This window comes from Ochlerotatus camptorhynchus, unplaced genomic scaffold (assembly GCF_037179485.1).
Source record: "Ochlerotatus camptorhynchus isolate MF236.1 unplaced genomic scaffold, CSIRO-AGI_Acam_v1.1 ptg000015l, whole genome shotgun sequence".
NCBI classification, from domain to species: domain Eukaryota; kingdom Metazoa; phylum Arthropoda; class Insecta; order Diptera; family Culicidae; genus Ochlerotatus; species Ochlerotatus camptorhynchus.
The window spans coordinates 286,681-310,025 of NW_027040507.1; the positions used below are offsets into that span (position 1 = coordinate 286,681).

The following is a 23,345-nucleotide window of genomic DNA, read 5'->3' on the forward strand; positions in this document are numbered from 1 at the left end:
ATCTGTCTTGGGAAGTGTTTATATAGTTGTTTTGTGGCCATCACTTTTCGTTTCCAACTGGAGGTTTTTAGGTTTCCAAAGACACACGTAGGATGTAACAAGATTATTGCGGCTTCTAATAACTTACACTCTTCGGAAGGTACATTGTGTATGCGTTGTTTTTGTTGTTGCTGGATTTGGTTTGATGTTTGATCTTTATAAAACGGCATTGTTGATCAACGAAAGCGGATTATTTTTCGGCAATTCAAGCAGTGCCGGTCGGCGGTTTGAAAGTAGATACCTATTCTATCGCTTATACCGCAGAGGAGGATGAGTGTTGGCCCGTGGTTTAAAGCTCTGTCCAATAGAACGGTTTCTTCAGGCTGTAAGTAATGTGGCAACAGGTAGAAAATATGAACGTGACAACTACGCTTTAAGCCCGGCTGCTCTTGAACCCGTCCAATACATTTATTGCTCGTCCTACCTATGCTCGTTTAATGTTTACACGCCGTTACTCGCTGCCGATGGAGACGGATGGCGTTTCGGTGTTGACTGGGTAGGTGGGGGTGGTTGTTTGGTACGTTAGTTCGGTCGACCACGATGGTGACGATGATGATGATGATGATGATGATGATGGAGACTGTGTGTAGTGCGTTCCTACAAGCATGTAGGTATTGTATGCCTATGTTTACCTCTGTTACCTCAGCTGTGAGTCAATTCATTTCCGGTGTATTTCAGCGATTTCCACCTCGCAGGAGGACTTTTTGCGATTGGCTCGGCCGGCAGCCCGGGCCGCTATTTGCTGGGAGCTACGAACCACCGTGAGATACACCGGACGATAGAGGGGTGCCAGGTCACGGTATTCGTTGTCGCTGACATTACATCCGTCGTACACTTCCCCCAGCAGGAATTCCGGCCCGATATAAATACCACCTTCCACGTGATCAATTGCGGGCTCTAAAAGAAGAGAAAGGGAATTTATAAATTTTTAGTTGCGAAATGTTCAACTCTTAAAAACAAAAAAAATAATGTCATAAATAAAGTATGATTTCAAGTTGAAGTTGGTGTTTTTTGGTATTATACCCAAGTAGCAATTCAACAGCCTTTTGGCTTTCACTCTGATTTATCGTGGTTTTATAATGAAAATAACTAATATTTTTAGTTTCAATACAGCATTCAATAGTGTACAACATTCTTGGTAAGTAGTTCAGCATTTTGCTGTTTTTAAAACCTTTTAAAGTCTGGCGAGAAAGTCAAAACGTGTCTGGTTTTTAAAATGAATTTAATGCAGCACTCTATCCCTTCATAAAACTGTAATGCTAATAAATCATAAACCTCCTTATCATAGCAGCGATTTCATTCGGCGAAAGGGTTAACTTTTCCAAACATTCCAAGCAAGCGCACACAAACTTCGTCGCATCATCCGGGAGAAGGGAAACTTTTCGGAAACGATTGAGCCTCCACGTTTCCCAAATTATATAGATACTTTCCTGAGTAACTGCTTCCAATGGGAGAAAATCAGTCTTATTGAGGGTGTCACGCAACTCGTTGACCTAACGCTGGAGAAGAACTTTGTGCAGTGATCAGGCCTGAACATACTCATGACAGTTAAAAAACTACTTATCGAAATTATGAAACTATGAAACTATGAGATATTATAATAATAATTTTTATATGTAAGATGCAAGTAGAGGACGTAAAGTTTGTATATGACTATTTACACCAAGCACTGTGATTTTATTTTAAAAGTATGCCATTAGATTACCTATAGCTTGAAACGGATAATGTGATTGGAATTAAGTCGATAGGTTGTATCGTTGTCGAGAAATCGTTAAAAACGTACCTTGTAAATCGCGAAAAATCGTGTAAAATACGGCGTAAAAAAGACTTCAGTGTACTTGGGACAGATAGCACATAACATATGTGGAACTTAATGCAAAAATCTGACCCCTGCGAATTGTCAATGGTCACGGTAATGCGTAATTGACTTCTCGACACAAGATCTCACTAATACAACCTAGCTAGTGTAGCCGTGTAAAATCGATTTGTTTATTATTTTCAACCACGAAATCAGCTGTCAAAGTGTTCGACTTGACAGCGGTTTGTTTTTTATTTTCAACCAGTAAAATGCATGTATTAGTGAAACTGCTCACTAATACTAACAGTGGTAGAGAACTCTATGAAATGGTGTTCGTCCGCTATTTAAATGCTTGACGGTGTTTGACGTGTGGGCATTCTTTTTTCGACTAGCTCGACAGGAGACTTTCAAAGGATTTTTTAGCTAGTATTTTATAGTCGCTTAGAAGCCAATCATGAGCGTTGTTATTTAGCAATATTGCATCTTATTGGTTTGCATTGGATTCATGACGGAAATTATGTTTATTGAATATAATGTAATTGATCAAGGGGGGGGGGGGAATCTTGGGATCAAATCGAAGAGTTGAGGATTACGTAGAATAGGTGTAAAACTATCATTTTATCCGTGGTATGTTGAAATATTAACTTTGATACAGCTAACTAGGAGTCCCAGCCTGAGACCTTAGCCATAGTGGTCGAAAAAAAAGTTTGTTAAGATTGGGTGTGGCTCCTCTTTTGTCTTTTCAATCAACAAGGATCAACCTTACCATGTTTTTGATAAAAAAGTAATTGGAGTAGTTCTTTGTGTTGGGATTTTTGAGGAAATTTTCAATTGACGGAATTGAGAAACATAGGGATATCATAGATATTGCAGGTATCGATAAGCACTCGATATCAATTATGGTTCTGCTTACAAAATTCTTGCGAACGGAACGATGCAAAGTCAGCTCAAAACACTGAATATTTTTCAAATGGTACTTCTGACTCTTGTTCCAAATTTTGCTGCTTCTCTGTGGACTTCAAAATGTAAGCACTTAATTCCAAATTTACGTGGTCATGTTTTTCCTCCTACGAAACCTAATGAAATCAAAGTTTGATGAAATGTTACATACATGTTTCATCTAAGTTTACCACAGTTTTGCTGTGTGAATCAAGGTGATGAATTTGTTAAAGTTAGCTATATAATTTTAAATAAAGCACATAAATGGTTAAGGAAATAGTAAGACATGAGTTCAGGAGTGCTAGGCAGGCATGGAAAATCATTTACATTCATTTAATGCAATCATTTACATTCATTTGCCTCTAACTTTTTTCATCAACAGCATTCCGCAAAATGATGTATAGAGCTTTAGTAGGTTTTGTTATTAGCTACAACTTTTGCCCATAACTCAAATGCATCATGAATAAGAGCGGGCAGAACTTGTTACTGTTTTTCAGTGAAAGTAAAATACAATCACTGTAAAACTATATTAGCTTCTGTTCGCTCTGGTTCGTCATACATAAGAGATACGGATTTGAAATGGTTACAAAAGTTGTAACTAATAACAAAACCTACAAAAGTTCCATACATCATTTTGCGGAATTCTGTTGATGAAAAAATTAGGGGCAAACGAAATGAATGCAAATGATTTTCCATGCCTGGTTCTAGGAACACATAGAATTATTTGCGTGGGCGTACTTTGGTTCGCGTGTAAAGGGCCTTAGAAAGTTTGTTTACAAATGCTTTTGTGCCGTTATCAAATGTTATGCCTGAATTATCCTACTAGGCAAGCCTTCCTTTTACAACTTTCTTCATATATAACTAAGTACCTGAGCAAAGTCTGAGATCAAATTAAAATCTTAATTTGATGTTGTGATTTTGCTGATAATGATTGCTCAGGTTGCAGTCATTTTGGTCGTTTTAACGGTTAAAATATCAAAATTGAGAACAAAAAAATCTTCCTGTGACATCACATTGAAAACTAATTTTGCTATCAGTGAGAGCAAACTTAAAACTCAATTTGATATCATTTTTTCCTGTTGATAACAAAACAAGTATTCAATTTGTTGTTATGCTAAGGCAATGAAAACAAACCCGCAACAACATATTTTTGAAGAGCAAATGTACAGCAAAATAAAAACAAAATTTGGTATCAAATTTGTTATTTTCGTAAACTGAAATCAAATTGTGATTTCAGTTTGATGTTGATATCAAAACTTGATTTCAATTTGCTGTTATTTTGATGCTGGTCTCCCGAGCAAAGCCCAAGCAAAGTCCACCATCAAAATGACAGCAAATTGAAAACAAGTTTTGATATCAACATCAAACTGAAATCATAATTTGATTTCAGTTTACGCAATTAACAAATTTCCGAAAGATTCAATGGAAAGTTTATGACTAAACCTCCAAGCTTATACTACCTGGAAAAACTTAAAAAACCGGGAATTCGCAAGGAATTTTATTTTTCCTGAAAATGCCTAGAAGTATCAGGGAATTTTAAATGAAAACATTTAATATTCCTAGTTATTTTCTTTCACGCATTGAACTTTATAGATCCAGAATGGATTGATTTTCAGTAAAAAATACATTTTTAAAATTCAGAGGCTTCAAATGATTTTTTTTTTTGGTTCTAGAATATGCATATTTCCCACCAATTTTATAAATTCTGAAGTGAAAAGTTATAATACTTCAAAAATTTTTAAAGAATCTGGAGTCAAATTCCCTGCACAGTGTTAAGGCTCATGAAATTTCATTATAATCTCTAAAGACCTCATTCCACGGGAGTTCTGGGAAAAAATATGAGAAAAACATCAACTGCAATCTGCTTTCATGGTACTTCTGAGGAATTTCAGACTTCATGTGAAGCCTGAGCCTAAGATAGTAAACTCCAAGCGAATTTTCATTAGAAATCTCCGTTGAATATGGAATGGACTGAAAGTTCCCAAAATATTCTTGAATTTAATTAAACTGCCTTGAAGTTCTTTTTAGCTTGAGAAACTAACCTGGTGCTCGCAATACTTCTCATCATTTTTTTTTAACTTCTATAAACTTTTTCGGACTTCCCAAAGTTTCCACAATTTTCCTATCGAACATGAATCTTCTCTAAAGTGTTAAAAATTCACTGAATTTCTCGAAACTTTTTTTTTTTTAATTTGTAAACAATTTTCCTGCTCTGGAACATCTCTGCTCTGAAGATGTCTGTTCTTTCTTGAAGTTTTGTGTGTGTTTAGAGCTTTATTAGTAAGTTCAATATCTTTCTCGAAGTTCTCGAACTTCTCTAAAGTGTTTGCAGTTCTCATGAAGCTTGTTGTACTACCATGAATTTAATTGAACTGTTCTAAAAATGTTTAAGCTTGCGTGAACTTCTGGACCAATGTGAAAACCTCAATAGTTTTCTTAACTTCTTTAAAGTTCTCGAAAATCTGGGAACTTCTTGAAATTTGCCGCTAATTTAGTGAAACTAACGGAACTGAACTCCCCTGTAATTCCCGTTGTTTTTGGAGCTTTACTAAACTTATTTGAGATGCTCCCGAAATGTCCATAATAGTTCCTGAAATTCTCGGATCTTCCCTTAAAATCTATAGACTTTTATGAAGATCTCGAAATGTTTCTGAAGACCTCTGTACTTCTGTGAAGTATTCGAAGTTATTCTGAAGTTTCAGAAACCTCTCAAGGCTTCCGCAGCGAAATAATGAATACATTTCTATAATTTTCACTGAAATTCTCAAGATTTGTCTGAAGTTCAAAGTATCGAAACTAATTCATAACTTCTTCAATAGTCTAGAGTTTCCTGATGTTTTTAAAACTGCCCAGAATATTGACTACCCTGTCTCATTATGTTTTAGGAGAACCCATAATTTTACTGGAATTGATTCAATTGTCTTTAAGTTCTTCCCTGCAAGAAGTGTTCTATGCTTGCTGGATTTCTCTAAATTGATCAAAAGTTCCGGTAAATTTTCTGATACATATATATATTTATAATTTCTTGAAGCTTCTAAATTTTTCGGATCAATAGTAGATTCGGAATATCCCACAATTCTAAGGAACTCCTTGTAAGTCGCTGCAAATTTCCTTAAGTTAATGTGAGTTTTCTGATGTTATCTGATCGTCCTCGACGTACTCGAAACTTCCCTGAATATAATGAAACAATCTAAAAATATATAATTTTCTTAGAAGATCTCTGGAATTTCTTGAAAATATCGGAGCTTGCTAAAAGTTCTCGCCTTTTTTTAATTAATGGAATTTCGTTGATGTTCTCTAATCAACTTAGCTAAATTTTCGAATTTTCTTTAGATCTTGGAATTTCCATGATATAACACCCTTGAAATACTCTTACATTTTCCGGATGTCCATATAATTTTTATAGCGTTCCAGAAATTTTCTCTGAACAAACCGAAGTTTCCAAAAATTCCGGTTTCTGCAATTTCCTTGAAATTTTTCGAACTGCCCTTTAATTCTCTGATCTGTCTTGATGTTTTCGGAGCTTCCCTAAAACTCTCAACCCTAATGAAGATCTCGGTTCTGCTTTAAAATAAATTAAATTCTCGTAAACACCTTTAAACTTCCCTGGAATTCTCTGGATTTCCGTGAAGTTCCTGAAATTTTTCTGAAGTTTTCATAAATTTTCTTAAAGTCTCTGTACTGAATCTTTCTAAACATGTTATGGATTCTCGATATTATTTCAGCACCTCATGGAACTATCCTGAATTTGTCTAAACTCACGCTTATAGGTTTTTAAACTGATTTTCATGTCTTAAACACATTTGCGTTAAAAATATATTTCTAACGATTTCATAAATATCATTCTGGAAATTATCCGCAAAAGTTATGGAAAAACCTGTAAAACCCAGGGAACTTTATTTAGCCAAATGAGTGGACAATAGAGAAGAACGATTAAACGTTAAAAAAACACTCTTTACCAGTTCGTCAACTTCGAATTGTTCAAAAATAGAACAAAATGTAGGCTTATCCAGAAGAATGATCAATCTTGAAATAAATTCACGTTTAAAAAAGTTTGAAATAGAGACTTATTACAAGAAAAGTGACTTTAGTGACTTGGCCTTAAAAAAAGTGACTTTTTAGTGACTGGCGTAAAAATAGTGACCAAGTCACTAAAAAGTGACTTGCTACCAGCCCTGCTGTACATTTGTTGTTGCGGGTTTGTTTTCATTGCCTTAGCATAACATCAAATTGAATACTTGTTTTGTTATCAACAGGAAAAATTGATATCATATTTAGTTTTCAGTTTACTCTCACTGATAGCAGAAATAGTTTTCAATGTGATGTCACAGGAAGATTTGTTTGCTCTCAATTATGATATTTTAGCCGTTAAAACGACCAAAATGACAGCAACCTGAGCTATCATTATCAGCAAAATCACAACATCAAATTTAGATTTCAATTTGTTCATTGGTATATTGTTCATCGTAGTCCTTGCAATATTTTTACTTTTACGAGTTGGTGGTTTGCAAGAAACCGATATGCGTAGGTGGTTGGACTAACGGAACGTTCGAAGGTCGTGCATAGCGGGTTTGCGTTTATTGGTCGTAAAATGTTATGGCTCAATGCTCACAAAGTTCTTAAAATAACAAACCTATTCAAGACATTGAAGTATTCTGGGTAAGCGCATTTTAGGACGGTTAGTATTATTTCAAGCCTGAATAAAAAATAATTCTTGTTTTTACTTCGTATAAAATACCGTAGAACCCCGTTAGTTTCAATTGAATATCACAATTAAAAAGCGTTCATCTAGAATTTGTTTAACTCTGGTACCTACAGAGGGGCTAACTGGCGTGTAGGATTACAGTCAACTTTCGTTCGTTAGGCTAAACCCATAGCCCACTATGTGAAAGGTTATCGTTAATTGGACTGAGCTGTCAAGCTGAAAATTGGTTGAAGGATACAATCAGATTGTTTATTATCATGAAAATATTTTAGCAACTTTCCAAATAGTTCATCCATGAGCCCCTCGAAATGGAATCAGCACTGGCAGAAATAACGTTTGACTTCGATTTAGGTGGGTTTCTGCCCAACATACGGGAGCCCAGCTAAAACGTAGCCCACTTAAAGACAAGCGAAATTCGACTGTACCACTTAAACATATTTTAAATCAGCGCTGTTTAATTGCGATTTTAGCTATTCAAATTAACGTGGTTCTACGGTAGTAAAGTAACATATAAGGGGAAATAATTCAGAAGGGTCTAACTCGAAAAGTAAACAGTGACTTGGATCGTCGGTTTCTTACGTATAGCAACACACCCACTCAAACTAACTAAATCATCTGACAGAGAAATGTTTGTTCTATGAGCTTAGTCAGATTCCATGGGTGATGACCACACATTCAAGAGAAATCGACGTTCAAAGTCATTGTTTACGTTTCGAGTTAAGGGTATAACTCATGTTATGTTTCCCCTGATATTGACAATGGTACTTAGGGCCGGGCCCGGCGTAGTGGTCAGCATCCATACCTCTCACGCCAACGTGACGAGTTCAAATCTCATTCCCGGACTACTCCCGGACTTTAACTAAACAAAATGAAAATGGTCTAAAATAAATAGATGTTTTAACCGAGACATAAACTACCATTACACACCGGCTGACGCTTGCATGAAAAATGCATCTCCTTACCGTATCCTATGTGCGGTTGCAGATTGCTGTTCGGTATTCGGAATGGGACCGTTCCAATGGTGATGGGGAAATTGATGTGCAAATCATCGCCCGATTTCTCAAATTCCAAGCATGCCTAAATGTGTGGGGAAAGAAAGGAAGACAGATTTAGCAAACAGCAAGGCGACTTTTTAGTGTTTGTGTTTGGAATGCTGCACATTCAATTGTGGTCTGGTGGTTACGGTTGGGATGCTTGAGGTGATGAAATATGTATCTTGCGTTTTCGTCTGTGGTCTCGCTTGGTTAAGGATTTTCGTTTGTGGCTGATTAACCCATTCAAGGTGGCGGTTGTCGTATGGCATCACCAACATTTTCCACCATTCCTCTACAGGTTTAGTCGTTTGACTTTCCAATTTAAGACTACAATATATATAAGAAATATGCTGCCGGTAATCGCAAGTCAGTCCCATCTGCATTTTTATCAATTTTGAGTTAGCATCATTATTCAGTTTATCATTCTATGTTTTTTGAGATGTGCTATTGAAAAAATGTGGTTTGCTCAAGAAAACTGAAAAACAATACCAAGTCAAATTGCCCCACAGCGAAAAGTAACCGCAAGTCAGTCCCATTAGAAAAAATATATCAGAAATGTTAGACAACACATCGCATCATGAGATTTGTCTCAATACAGCTTTTGTCCACTTCCCCTAGGGTATCTGGAACATGTCCGGATGTGGCCAATATAGTTCTTACGATACTCAGTTTGACCGCCAATGGATATGGCTATGAATTATCATGTGATTTGATGTATCGCTTGATGGATTTTAATTAAAAAGGATTTACTACTTCCCCGGGTATACCCGGAACATGTCCGGGTGTGGCCAACATGGTGCTGGTCACTCATCATGACTCTTATTGATCTTATTTTTGAATTCTCATGTGAATTGATTTATCGCATGGTGGGTTTGGCACGTTTGGCTCTGGTCTGATGAAGACCCATACTCACCGGAATAAGTTCCGGCCATTGCTCTGGAACCAGCGGAACAAATCCAAAAACATTCAATAACGTTCTATGGGACCATAGTATCTTTCTACTGTTCAATACTGTGCTAAACTAATGCAGCATCGGCATGGAATTGTGACTGACTTGCGGTTATTTTTCTCATTCTCGTTAAATGTAATCGCAAGTCAGTCCCACTCAGATTTTGGCCATAAAATAAAAAATTCACGATATTTTTCCAATATTTTTGGGTAAACATAGATGCATTCTATCACATTGTACGTTTATTTTTAAAATTATCCCTCCAAAATAGGTGTCAAATCAGAAAACTTGATAAATCTTTGAACGCCGTTTTCTCATTTCCAGTTTTTTACAGATGGGACTGACTTGCGATTATGGGCAGATGGCCCATGAAACTTCTGTTTTGGGTGAACTTTACTGAAAAACATAAAAATCCAATAGATGCTACCACGATTGTACAGTGTCAAATTGTCGTTACAGCTGAAAACTGGAAAAATCTACTAACGGAAATCGCACAATGATCCGCTATAATGCGCGGTTACTTCCGACACTATGTATAACGTATACTGCCTATAATCGCATATCAGTCCCATATGGATTTTCGTAAATTTTAAGATAACAGCGCTATCAACTATCAAGTGGCATCTACTTTCATATTATGTCATAAAACTACGGACTTTGATCATGAAAAATGTGAAAACAACATCAAGTCAGCATCCTCAAATTCAATCACCCATAAGATAAAGTTAAAGTCTAAAGTCTGCTTTTCGTATTTCCATATTTTTCACTGATATAACATAACATGCAAGCATCATTGCAACTGATTTTAAGTTGAAAAATTTATCAATTAATTTATTATGATTTCCAAATATTTACATGGAAATTGAACTTCGTAACTTTAACTGTCATTTTCTCAATGCCTACTTTTTTCCATACGGGACTGGTATGGGATTATAGACAGTATAGAACGAGAGTAATATCTGTTTTCGTTAGTGGGTTTTTCCAGTTTTCAGCTGTAACGAAAATATCTGTACCCCAGATACCACGGTTTGAATTTCAACGCATAGAAATGAAAAGTCAACAATACGTTACAATTTACGGTTGGCTCATGTGTGGCTACATCCCACGTCAAGACGCTTCATTTGCCGACATAATGTCAGTTACGCCTCATGTAGTCATACAATTACATTTAATACCCGTGTGTTCAGAGAGTCATACATCGTTGGTATGTTTTCCGTACGACAGATACATGCTACATGCTACATACCACCCCACACTCACCGTCAGTGTGTAGTAGATCTGTACCAACCGGCAGACACCCACCAGTGTCGTAGGCACCGTCGGTATCCGCAGGCTGGCACAGGTATCCTGATGATCTCGGGAAGCAACTAGTTCCCCCTTGTACTCGAGTACCAAGTGTTGGACCTCCTTCGTCACGCCGAGCACGCCTCGTTCGACGAAAAACTCGCAAAGCTGGAGCAGTCGAACTTTTAACTTTACGCTCTCCTCACCCTGGTTGTCGACGACGGATTTGAGCTTGAGCGTTTCGCCACAACAGAACGCAGTCCGGTCGAGGGAACAGCTGCAAGGGTAGAAAGGCCAACAATTAATTAGTCGAACGATTTAGTGATCATAACATATATTCGCACGATTTTCCGGTTCGATTCATAATTGATTCATTTTATCGTCCAAAATGCTTACTGCCATTCACCAACACCAACTCCGCACCAAAACGCGGTAGAATCCCTTCGTGGGATGTGATATGAATATTCATGATTTTCTGTTTGCAGCCATTCCTTTTGCATGTTTCCAACAAACGGGGCATTTAAATAGCTGTTGGCTTTAGCAAAATACCACAGAAGACAACTTTTTATTTCGCGGGACTACATCCGCCCATGCTGTGGAACTTGTTATTTGATGATTTTATTGAAATTTCCCACGAAACCGACTCCCTTGAGCACGTGTGCATGTTCATCACTCGTCGATATTTGCTCACCGTGAGTTTTGTACTGAGCTCTGAGGACGTCACTAATTTTTCATTTCTATTCAGTGGACTGCTTCCTAAGACTGTTGCAATGGAAATTGATTGGTCAGAACTCGATGAAGGATTTAAAATAATTGGAATAGCTTAATGGCTACGAAAGCGTTTCACCGAACGGTTTAATTAGATTTCCTTCTTTGGGTTGTGAGAAATTCCTCTGTGTGGTTCGAAAAACGAATGATTCATGACTCGAATGGTAAAATATCATATAGGGTTACGGTATGTAATGTGGGTCTAGTCCTTTCATTCGGCCTATCACGCAAATAAATAATTAATTAAGGAATATTACACAAAAAATAAGGAAAATATTGATCACTGATGGTTGATAAATGTGTACCACACACAAATCAATTTATATCACAACATTTCAATACATTTTCAGCTCTCGTAAGTAATAAAACTGGTTGAGAATATCACAATGTTCGGAGTTTTTAGCCGCCATGACTTATAAGGTTAAGATGGGAAGGTTGACTGACGATCATCAAATGGCCTGATTATGGCATTTATTGATTGGAATTACCTGATAATACACACTAGACGTAAAACTTACAGTTGCTGTTTGAATATTTTATGTTTATTTTAATTGTTTAACAACGTTTTCACAAGTAAAACATGGACCCAACTTTAGGGACACATTTCTTTTCTATGTTCCTAACTATGGCCCATGAAATTCATTTGACAGCATATAGCAATAAGAGTAACGTCAACAATGTTGTTTTGCATTTGGATGATAAGGAACGAACAGGAAGGGAGATTTTTTCTGCCAAACCTGTATAATGAACATCACAATGTTCTGATTTAGATATTCTGCGGTCAAAAGACGATAAGCGAAATTTTTAATTTTTAATTTTTAAATTGAGTGATTTAATGTAGTTTTCGTAAAATTTTCTCTAAGAAATGTTTTGAGGAATGAAGAGCATTAAGTTAACAGTGATAGTGATAAAAAAAAAATACATCAGAAAACGTTACCAAGAGCGTTTTTTTGAGGATCAAACAAGATAGGACGAAGTTGCATCCATAAATAGACCCAATTTGGGGACAATAGACCCATATTACATACATTTCCCTCGTGAGTTATTGTCTTAAAAAAAGTAAGTTTTTCAACTTTTCGTGGTTTCTGATAGCAAACGACATGATAAGCATATCTAAGCATACCATTTAGCAGTAGAATATCGTTTGCAGGTAAATTCATTGATGAGTTATGATTAAAAACGTAATCGATGGCTGCATATTAGACCGAGGTTAGGGACGTATACCCTACCAATCGACGGTGTAAGTTCTACCACCATGAACTCTTCTTGTGAATGGTTCTGAGACTGGTTTTTGATTTTTCTAGGGATTAGATTAGAAACAAGAAACCTCTTCTTTTGGATGATTAGATTTTTCCGGAAACTTGAATTAGAAACAAGAGAAGGTTAAAACCAGGGTTCTGATGCAATAGAGTGCCAGTAAAAGTCGAGAACATGTACCAGTTTGGGAAACATCAATGAAGTTAATTAAACTTTGTTTTATTGCACGAAACTCTATTATAACTCAGTTAAAACAATTAGAATAGTTTAGGGAATTGCATCAATTTATTAAAATTCTCGAAAAGTTCGGAAAGCTTCATAGAAGGGTAGCGAATTTATAGTAGTTCAGCGATCTTTGTACAAGTTGAGCGAATTAAACAGAAAATCAAGAAGCTTCGCAAAACTTCTTAGCAAGGAATTATGTAGAAATTAAGGGAACTTTATAGCTAGATTATTCGGCTATTCGGCTATTCGGCTAGATTTTCGAGAATTTCGTGGAATTCAGGGAGTTTTGTAGATGGGAATTGTTTATGAGAAAGTTAGAAGATACTGAGAAGTAAGCACATATCATCGGTAAGAGACGTGTGTGTGAGGAAATTTTCGAAAAAAAAAATGTAAGGGCATCGATGGGATTAGAACCCACAATTCCCATTCAGTACACAGGTGCATTGCCAATTATACAACGGTGGACCTATGGTGTACCTAACGATGTATTTGGCTAATGACATTTGAGTTTCGAATCCGTTCCCCTTCCTAGTCTTTTTGCGCAAGCGTTCTCTAATACACAACAATCGTCTATTATCGACGATATGTGCTTGTACCGCAACCGCTCAGTATCAGTCGACGTGAACAAACGTCGAGTAGGGTTGTCCAATAGAATAGAATAGAATAGAATATAGCGGAGAACTGCCGGCCTCACAAATGTCATTAGCCAAATACATTCGTAGACCATAGGTCCACCGTTTTATAATTGGCACCCGTGTACTGAATTGAAATTGTTGGTTCGAATCCCGCCGGTGCCCTTAGATTTTTTCGTAAATTTTCACGCACACACACACACGTCTCTTACCGATGATATGTGCTACTTCTCAGTATTTTCTAACTTCTCATAAACAATAAAAATCTAACTATAAGTCACTAACCGTAATTTAAAAGTAAAAAAGTAGATGGGAATATTGCAGAAATTCCAAATAATGTTCTGTGATCTTGGTTAAATTTCTGGGAACAGTAACTGAGACATAGGAAATATTTACAAGTTCAGCCATCTTGGTAAACATTTAGTTGTACTTTGTGTAAGCTATAAGTTCTGAAAACTTCGTAGAAGTGGACGCAACTTTCCAGCAATTCGCAAATCTTTCCATATATTTAGTGATCTTCATATATGCTAAGGGATTAGTTAAATGAATTGGGAATAAGTTCAGGGAGCTTTATTTGAGTTCATGGAATTTAATTCAAGAAACTTTGTAGTAAGGTTTATTCAGTAATATTCTAAAGATCTGAAACACTGCTTCACAGAATTGGAAATGTTTTCAAAATTGAGACATCTTCGAAGAGATTCAACCTTTCTGTGAGACGTTTGCGTGTGTGTAGCAACAAAGTGAATAAAAGATTAAAAGGCAATCAAGAAAATCAAAGTCCCAGAAGAGTTTATTCTAGCTAAACCGGAAAATTATCGCAAACCCTTCATTCAATGCAAACATAGATTGCTCCGAGGTATGCTAGCTCTAGGTCTGGAGGAGGCCAGCCCCTCCCGGCTTTCCTTTATTTACGCCAATGTTCGAGAGGAACGCATGTAGATCCAAATTTCTTTTTTCTTTTGATTAAACGTGTTGATGTAAATTTAGGTGCTTTGAGACTGACATATACGAGCGTCAATTTTGACATAAAATTGAGTCATAATCAGCGAATCCAAACACATAAAGCAACCAACGATACAGACAAAACGGTTGCTACGACTACCATGACAAACTCGCTCTGTAACATACACTCAAAATAATTCACACGTTGGAAACGATTATATATTCCATCGACAGAATAACGTAGCTTCTACGTGATAATTCAGTAACCATCTCGCTCACTGAAATGAGTGCTTTCATGTATGAATCACGTAACTCTTACGTGAAAAGTGCGATGGAAAAAATCTATGTGTGTTTTCACGTAGCATAGCTCGATCCGAGTGGTAGAAGGATAATGATATATTGCTTGCCTGCTTTGTTGCAATATACACGGATGAGGACATAGCTTGATACGAATCGAGAAAAGACATAACAAAAAAAATTCTATTAACACACGTGTATCATGTTCGGCTTTACTTCGTGAAGCAGCTTGCTAACAATTTGCTCGCTTCCTTCTACCGCCCCGAGTGCGTTGAGTCACACGCGCTGCTTGTCATGAAAAAGAAGGAAGAAGATTATATCATTATTACTTTGTACTTCTGACATAGCGTTATTATTCGGTTCGTTGATCACTTGTCATTTTGTCATTTGAAGATATTTTTGATTCCTTGGTCATAATAGACGTGAAATTCAGGTCAATCAAACGTACTTTCGAACTTTTCAGTCTCGGAGCACTTAATTTTACATGATATGTTTGTTTACGTCTCATCCTTTATGTCAAAGATGGATTCCGTCACGTGTAAGATTAGGTATTTCTAAGTGTGTAGTTACTCATGGAGTAACCATGACTAACCACTATGACAGGCTTGGTTAGAATTGATGGTTTTTATTTTATCCATTTCTGAACCAAAAGAATTCAAATGCGGTGCAGTTTGAATTCATTGTGTATTTGACATCTATCATGGATTGATTTGGTGAGTTTGTTGATGTGATGTGATGATTTTTCGGGTGCATTCATGTTGAAACGTAATTCATTTTTAGGGAGAAAAGATAGGTTCCACTATCGCAATCTTCTACGCAGATTGGCTCTTGACTTATTTTGTTTCTTCAGAAATCAGATTTTTATTAGTAATTGACATTCATTAAGAATCCCCCTCAGCTTTGTAATCGTCAAATTCACGCATGATCGCTATCATTGGATTGTCAGTGGAAGGTTATCAATGATCCCCATGGTAGCGATCATTTGCCAATCATCATTTCAATAAAGTGTGGCCCTCACTCTGCAGAACCATCTCGGGTTCCATTTGATCTTACAAGGAACATCGACTGGCAGAAATATGCAACGGCGGTGACAATCGGTGTCGAATCAATAGATGCGCTTCCACCATTGGAAGAATATCGATTCCTAGCCGATTTGATTTACAAAAGCTCACTGGAAGCACAAAAAAGAAAAGTTCTAAGTGCACCCTTTAAAAGGAGACCAGCCACACCTGGTTGGGACGAAGAATGCACAAAATTGTATGTAGAAAAATCTGATGCTTTCAAAGCTTTTCGTAGACACAAAACCTCCACTTACTTCGAGGAATATTCAAAGCTTGAGACAAAGCTGAAACAATTAATCAAAGCAAAAAAACGCGGTTATTGGCGCAATTTCGTCGAGGGACTCTCACGAGAAACCTCAATGAACACCTTGTGGAGGGTGGCTCGCAACATGCGTAACCGCTCATCTTTCAATGAGAGTGAAGAATACTCCAACCGATGGATATTCGATTTCGCTAAAAAGGTCTGTCCGGACTCAGTTCCAGCACAAAATATTCTTCGAGAAGCGTCTCCTAGCGGCGGCTCTCTGGATAGACCATTCTCAATGCTGGATTTCTCTATGGCTCTTCTTTCATCGAACAACTCCTCACCGGGAAGCGATATGATTAAATTCAATCTTCTGAAAAATCTCCCAGATATCGCTAAAAGACGCTTGCTAGATTTATTCAATTCCTTGCTAGAAAACAACATTGTACCGCCTGAATGGAGACAGGTCAAAGTAATAGCCATTAAAAAACCTGGCAAATCAGCGTCTGACCATAACTCATACCGTCCGATTGCTATGCTTTCGTGCATTAGGAAATTGTTGGAGAAAATGATCCTTCGGAGACTCGATCACTGGGTCGAATCAAATAACTTGCTATCAAATACACAGTTTGGGTTCCGCAAGAGCAAAGGAACAAACGATTGTCTAGCGCTGCTTTCCACAGATATTCAACTGGCCTTTGCACACAAGGAGCAATTGGCTTCAGTATTCTTGGACATTAAGGGGGCTTTTGATTCAGTTTCCATTGAAATTCTGTCAGACAATCTGCACAGATGTGGACTTTCTGGAATTTTAAATAATTTCTTGTACAATTTGTTGTCAGAAAAGCAAATGAACTTTTCCCTTGGACAACTGACAACTTCCAGAATTAGCTACATGGGCCTGCCCCAAGGCTCATGTCTCAGCCCTCTTCTTTATAACTTTTACGTCAAAGATATCGACAACTGTTTGGCAGAACAATGCACGCTAAGACAACTTGCAGATGACGGTGTGGTTTCCGTAAGAGGTCCACATGCCGTGGACTTGCAAGGACCATTGCAAAATTCCTTAGATAACTTGTCTTCTTGGGCTATGAATCTAGGGATCGAATTCTCGCCGCAGAAAACTGAACTGGTAGTGTTTACTTGAAAGCGGTACCCAGCCCAAATGCAGCTTAATCTTTTGGGCAGAAACATTACCCAATCATTGTCTTTCAAGTACCTTGGGGTCTGGTTTGATTCAAAGTGCACTTGGAATGCCCATATTACGTATTTGAAGCAAAAATGTCAGCAGAGGATCAACTTTCTCCGTTCAATTTGCGGCACATGGTGGGGTGCTCATCCGGGAGACCTCATAACGCTTTATAAAACAACTATTCTCTCTGTTCTAGAGTACGGCTCTTTCTGCTTTCTCTCGGCAAGAAAAAGTCACCTAATAAAATTGGAACGAATTCAATATCGTTGTCTGCGTATTGCTCTAGGCTGTATGCACTCAACGCATAACATGAGTCTCGAGGTTCTGGCAGGAGTAACACCCCTCCAGAACCGTTTCTGGGAGCTCTCTCTCAGAATACTAATCAAATGCGGAGTGACGAACACACTTATAATTGCTAATTTTGAAGAAATTCTTGGGCTGAACACACAATCTCGATTTATGAGAATCTACCACCACTACATATCATCAGATATGTGTCTTCCTTGTTATACTCCAGACCGTGTTCACTTCACCAATCGCAGTTCCTCAATTGAATATGATCTGACCATGAAACAAGCAACTCATGGGATTCCCGATCAACTTCGACCTATTATTATTCCGCGTATTTTTACTGAAAAGTACCAACAAGTCAATTGCATGAAAAGATATTTTACAGACGGGTCCCGTCTCAATGGATCCACTGGCTTCGGTGTCTTCAATGAAAACTCTAGCGCCTTCCGCAAACTTCAGGAACCTTGTTCCGTTTTTGTTGCTGAGCTGGCAGCAATCAACTTCGCATTGGGGATGATTTCCAACATGCCCGCAGACCATTACTTCATCTTCTCGGATAGTCTCAGTTCCATTGAGGCTATTCGGTCGATGAAACCAAGTAGGCACTCATCTTATTTCCTTTCAAAGGTAAGGGAGCAGATGAGTGTACTGGTCGAAAGATCATATATGATTACCTTTGTATGGGTCCCCTCACATTGCTCAATCCCAGGCAATGAGAAGGCGGACTCTCTCGCAAAGGTGGGCGCGCAGGAAGGCGAATTGTATGACAGGCAAATTTCACACGATGAATTTTACCATTTAGTGCGTCAGAGTACCTTTTCGAGTTGGCAAACCGATTGGGACACTGGAAATCTTGGACGGTGGTTACATTCAATTATTCCTAATGTTTCTTCGAGAGCGTGGTTTAAAGGCTTGGGCTTAAGTCGTGACTTCATTCGCGTGATGAGTAGACTTATGTCCAACCACTACTCGCTAGATGCTCATCTCAATAGAATAAACCTCGTGGACAGCAACATCTGTCGGTGTGGAAACGGTTACGATGACATCGAACACGCAGTTTGGCAATGTACGGATAATGACGCCGCCAGAGAGCGACTTTTGAATACCCTCGAGGCCCAAGGAAGACAACCCTATGTTCCTATCAGAGACGTGTTGGCAACCCGTGATCTCTGCTATATGCAGTCCGTTTATGTCTTTCTTCAAATGTCTAGTATAAGAATTTAATTCCTTTTGTCTTTTGTCTCTCTTTATTAGTTTTTGTTTGTCTTGTCCCCCGTCTCGATGAGTCTCATCGTCGCCCACTGGTCACCCACCATAGCCGGTCGAACTCCGGACGAAGCTAGAACAGCACTACCGTTCATACTGGCGACAACGCTCTGATGAGACAACGAAACCCTACCCCAAGCTCCTCCCCTGATCCTATCCTTCGAAAATGTACCCTTCTAACCTCGAGTAAGCCGCGAGTAATCGGCCCAACTCCTACTAGACATAGAATTAAGTGAATCTTGTTACACACAGTGAACAATGAATTATCGGCTCCGTAAAGCTAACGCGATTGAGCCTTCCAAATAAACGAACTAGATGAAAAAAAAAAAAAAATTCACGCATGAGGTAAAAACAATCTGATCGGGTAGAGGAAAATTTCGTGGGCGGGATGCCGGTTGCGCTGGATTGGGGTCGGATGCATTGTTTGCGGGAGCGGATGCGTCCCTTCGGGGGAGTAATCGAGATTTATTTTCATCGTTTGCCAGAGGGATGACCTCGAGCGCCTGAGGCAAGTTCCTCGGTTTTTACGGTTAGGTGTCTACGAATAATGCATTATGATTTTTTCAACATGTTGAAGCATGATTCGTTCAGAAAATGAAAGTCGCGATCGCGATCGGCACTACCAATTAGTTTTGATGTGTTGTTAGAGGTGTCCTTAACGCGATCATGAGAGCCGTGGATGAAGACTGACGGTAGTCACGGCGGGTCGTGTTTGATAGTGTGGTTTGGTGGTTTTGATGCGGTAGTTTAAAATATGAAGGAGAAAACAGTTTTTTTTAAATAGAGTTCGGTCGAGATAGCTTAAAAGATATGCAATATTTGTACGCTGGTAAAATCATCGCGTCAGTCGTAGTTTATTTTGTGAAGTAAGGTAAGAGGCACGGTAGGCAAAAAAACAAAATGTCAATGTTTTATGTATTCTGTTCACGTCTTACGTAAGGACACTTAACAGCATCATCAACGTCACCGTCGGAGTCGGTTTTGAATGGTTGCAATAACAACGCGATCGTATCTTATATATGAGGGGCTTGGTGACCTTAGAGCGACCATTCTTGCTTACTGAGTAGAACATCATTAGTTTAATCTCAAGCCCCTCGTGAATCGCTTTATTTGTTAATGTGAATATATTGGAATAACAACAAATCGATCATTGGTGTGCTGTAATAAAAGGAGCTCATTTGCCTAGTGGTAAACATTTTTGCTTATTGAGCAGAATATCCTGGGTTAAATCAGAAGCTCGTATTAATCTCCACGAATATCGACCGTCCGCAGAAGTGGCTCCCCAAAGTGCATCAGTGTTTTTATCACACATGGCTGCAGTAAATTGTATCATTCGGGTGAGACGGTTCCTTTTTGTTTGTTTAATTTTACTTTAAACAGGATTGGAATTTAAATTTAGGAGCTCGGCTAGCTTGGCGGCTGCCGCTTTTGCTTACTGAATAGAAGATCGTGGGTTACTATGGTCGCATTGCCTACTTAAGCCAATCCTGACCCATCTCGTACCAAACTATCCAACTCCGTTGCATCTATGGGGCGACGGTGAGTCACTGGCCTCCCGTTAAGTAGATGTTACATCAACCATATCCTTCCTTTCCCCGTAATGGAGAAGATGGGCGTGGCTATCAATGGCAATTCTCGCGTCACTTTTCAAATAGACCAATGTAACATATCCACCATTTTGAGAAAATTTGAAGTTAAAGTTCGACAGATTATTATTTTAACTGTTTAGAAACAATACATTTTGCAATACTATTTTTAATGTAGTCAGTGAATAATAACATGAAGTGTGTAGTGTGAAGTGGATAATTCAGTAGAAACGGTAAAATCACCGACAAACCGACATGACACTTAATTCTGACTTATGCCCGAAAATCGTAAACGGTCGATTTAAATGTGCAGTGATCTGAACTGTCAAAACCATAGAATTTTTAATCTAGATAAACATTATTTGTCCAGAAATGATCAGACACGAACCAATTCATAACTTTTGCTTGGCTTAGCTAAATATTTCCCGGGAACACGGAGCCAGATGTCAGTAGTGTGCTTTGGTCAGAAATTTTATTGTTTTTGCTATGGGCATTCTTGTCGGTTTGTCGGTGGTAAAATAACAATTTTACTTTGAATTTCATGCTACATTATAGAAAAAAAAACACTCATAGGACATTTTGACTAGTCAAGTTGTACATCGGACATGTTACATTGGACAATTTTTCTCAATGACATAATCAATGAGTTTTACATTGGAGGTATTGTTCTTCATGATACTAGATTCCCTTTCACAGATTTCAGAGTACAGTACCTAACTTTAGATTGGCCCCGCCTTTAGAAAATGAGCACCAATCATGTTAGGCAGTCCAAATGACCAAAGTAACAATCATGTACGCATAATTTCAAACTGTACATTGGACAATTTTTGACCTATGATTATCTTAAATCAATGAAAGTAAATTTGGATGAGTGTTTTTATAACACATACAATGATAGAAGAGCAATAGTTTGTATCGCTTTACTCAATTTGTTTACATTTGTTACTTAGAACCTTTTGAAAAGTGACGCGAGGATTGTCATGCTTTTCCTGTTCTGAACTTCGATCGGAGAACTATTCACTCCCAAATAGTTTTCCTTAAGCAATCAGAATAAGAATGTTATAGTTGATACATGACAGTTGCCAGTATTCAATCTACGATAGAATTATCTTCACAGAAAGATCGATCTTGATGGATCGATCTTATATTTGGCTCTAGAATCGATCCACTGATTAAATCGGTATTTACCAAATAATCGATATTTGGTAAATCGATTTTATGGTTTTAATTTTAATTGACCTTTCTGATGTTTCAAGTGCTTAGTTTGCAATCCTCACATTCGCTCTAGCCAAAAATGTTGTTATTGTTATCCTCAATTTTGGACCATCAATAGTCTTGCATATAGAATGGACTATACACTTGTTTACGTTGGTACCTCAAGAAATTCTTTCTTTTATACTATTAAATTGAATGTTGTCGTGACGGTAAGGAGCAATGAGCACAGGAGGGAGGTAGCGAAAATCTTCAAATGTTGCTGTATTCGTAAATATCGGAAACGCAAATAGTGACGTCATTATAGGGAGAGATGCTGATGTTAACGTTATGTTCGTTAAATTTACCATGCAGTCCGGAGTGAGAGTAAATCGTTTTTTCGGTGTCAAAACAATTACAAAATTTAACAACAATTTATTTTGAAGATTGAAAGAAGAGATCGATTATTTCGATTTTTTTCGTGGACAAAGAATCGATTCAAAAAATCGGAAATCGGGATGAAAAAGATCGATCTTCCAAAGATCGATCCAAGATCACCCAATCCTGATCTACGAATTAATCCGTTACACACGCAACGCAACGCAACGCAATCACAATGTTTGAATGCACTTTTTTGGCGTAGACAAGCCAATTTTGGCCTTACAACATCTGTATTCAGTATTGGTGAGTCGCAAGCTAATAATGTTTTTTCAAAGTGGGTTGCAATCGACACAAGTTTGAGAACCGCTGCTTTAAACTGATCGATCTAGCTGAAATATCTACATGTTGTTCTACAGCGATATCGCTGTGCAACACTTGCTCGACCATTCTATTTATACATGTATGGAAGACGCAGTGTAAAATTTATAAAAACGCTGCAAAAGTACACACCAGAAGTTCAAATCCCGTTGGTTTCATAAATGCTTCCAAAAATCGATTATACAATCGATTTTAACAGCTTTGAATTGCAGCTATAAGCTGTATATTGAGAAACATGTCTATAGCAGTAGTGTAAACGTTTATTAGTTGCTGGTATTCAATTTGACTGACAAGCTGAATAATAGTTGTATAAATTCTGAATAGGCGCTACTTATACTACTTTGACATATGTTGCTTGTAGATGAATCTACAGCTTTTATGCAGCTGCTTTACAACACGAAACTGCAAAAAGTAAGCTTACATAGCCGAAAATGTTTGTTGGGCATCCCTACCTGATCTCTCTTAGATAACTACGTTGGCTATGGCGAGAGAGAGTGTACAATAGCGAAGACATCATATAAAGAAGATTGGCAACTTTGCCAGAATCCAAGCGACAGATACAATAGCGCTGCGCTTGAGTGAATGTGGAAGCAACGCATAGAAAAATGAGCAAATACACAAACCCTTCTTCTAAGGATGTAATCTTTGCTATCAAATTCGTTCGAAGCATTTACTTTTGAGCGACAGATGACGCGATTGTACCTGTCTCATAGCGTTCGTATGCGAAAATGGAAGAGTTGCCAGTCTTCTTGATTTGTTGTCTTCGACAATAGGTAGGTATCACAGAGTTGCAACTGAAAACCATCGACTAGATGATTACATCAAAGGACGAATTGGGTGGATAAACATCGATAGAACTGTTTCTTCATAGTGAGAAGAATAAAGG

The 23,345-nt window shown here is 37.9% G+C and overlaps 1 protein-coding gene across 1 annotated transcript in view; it reads right to left on the reverse strand.

The window, feature by feature from the left end:
- Positions 1-427: 427 nt before the first annotated feature.
- LOC135701965 (arrestin domain-containing protein 3-like) overlaps positions 428-23,345 on the reverse strand; it is a 38,924-nt gene continuing 16,006 nt past the window's right edge. Inside the window, exons 6-8 of the mRNA XM_065222911.1 lie at positions 10,725-11,025; positions 8,444-8,558; positions 428-936 (exon numbers count right to left, since the gene is read on the reverse strand). Coding sequence (XP_065078983.1) covers positions 698-936; positions 8,444-8,558; positions 10,725-11,025 — 655 coding nt within the window. The 3' untranslated portion in view covers positions 428-697. The remainder of the gene's footprint in view (positions 937-8,443; positions 8,559-10,724; positions 11,026-23,345) is intronic.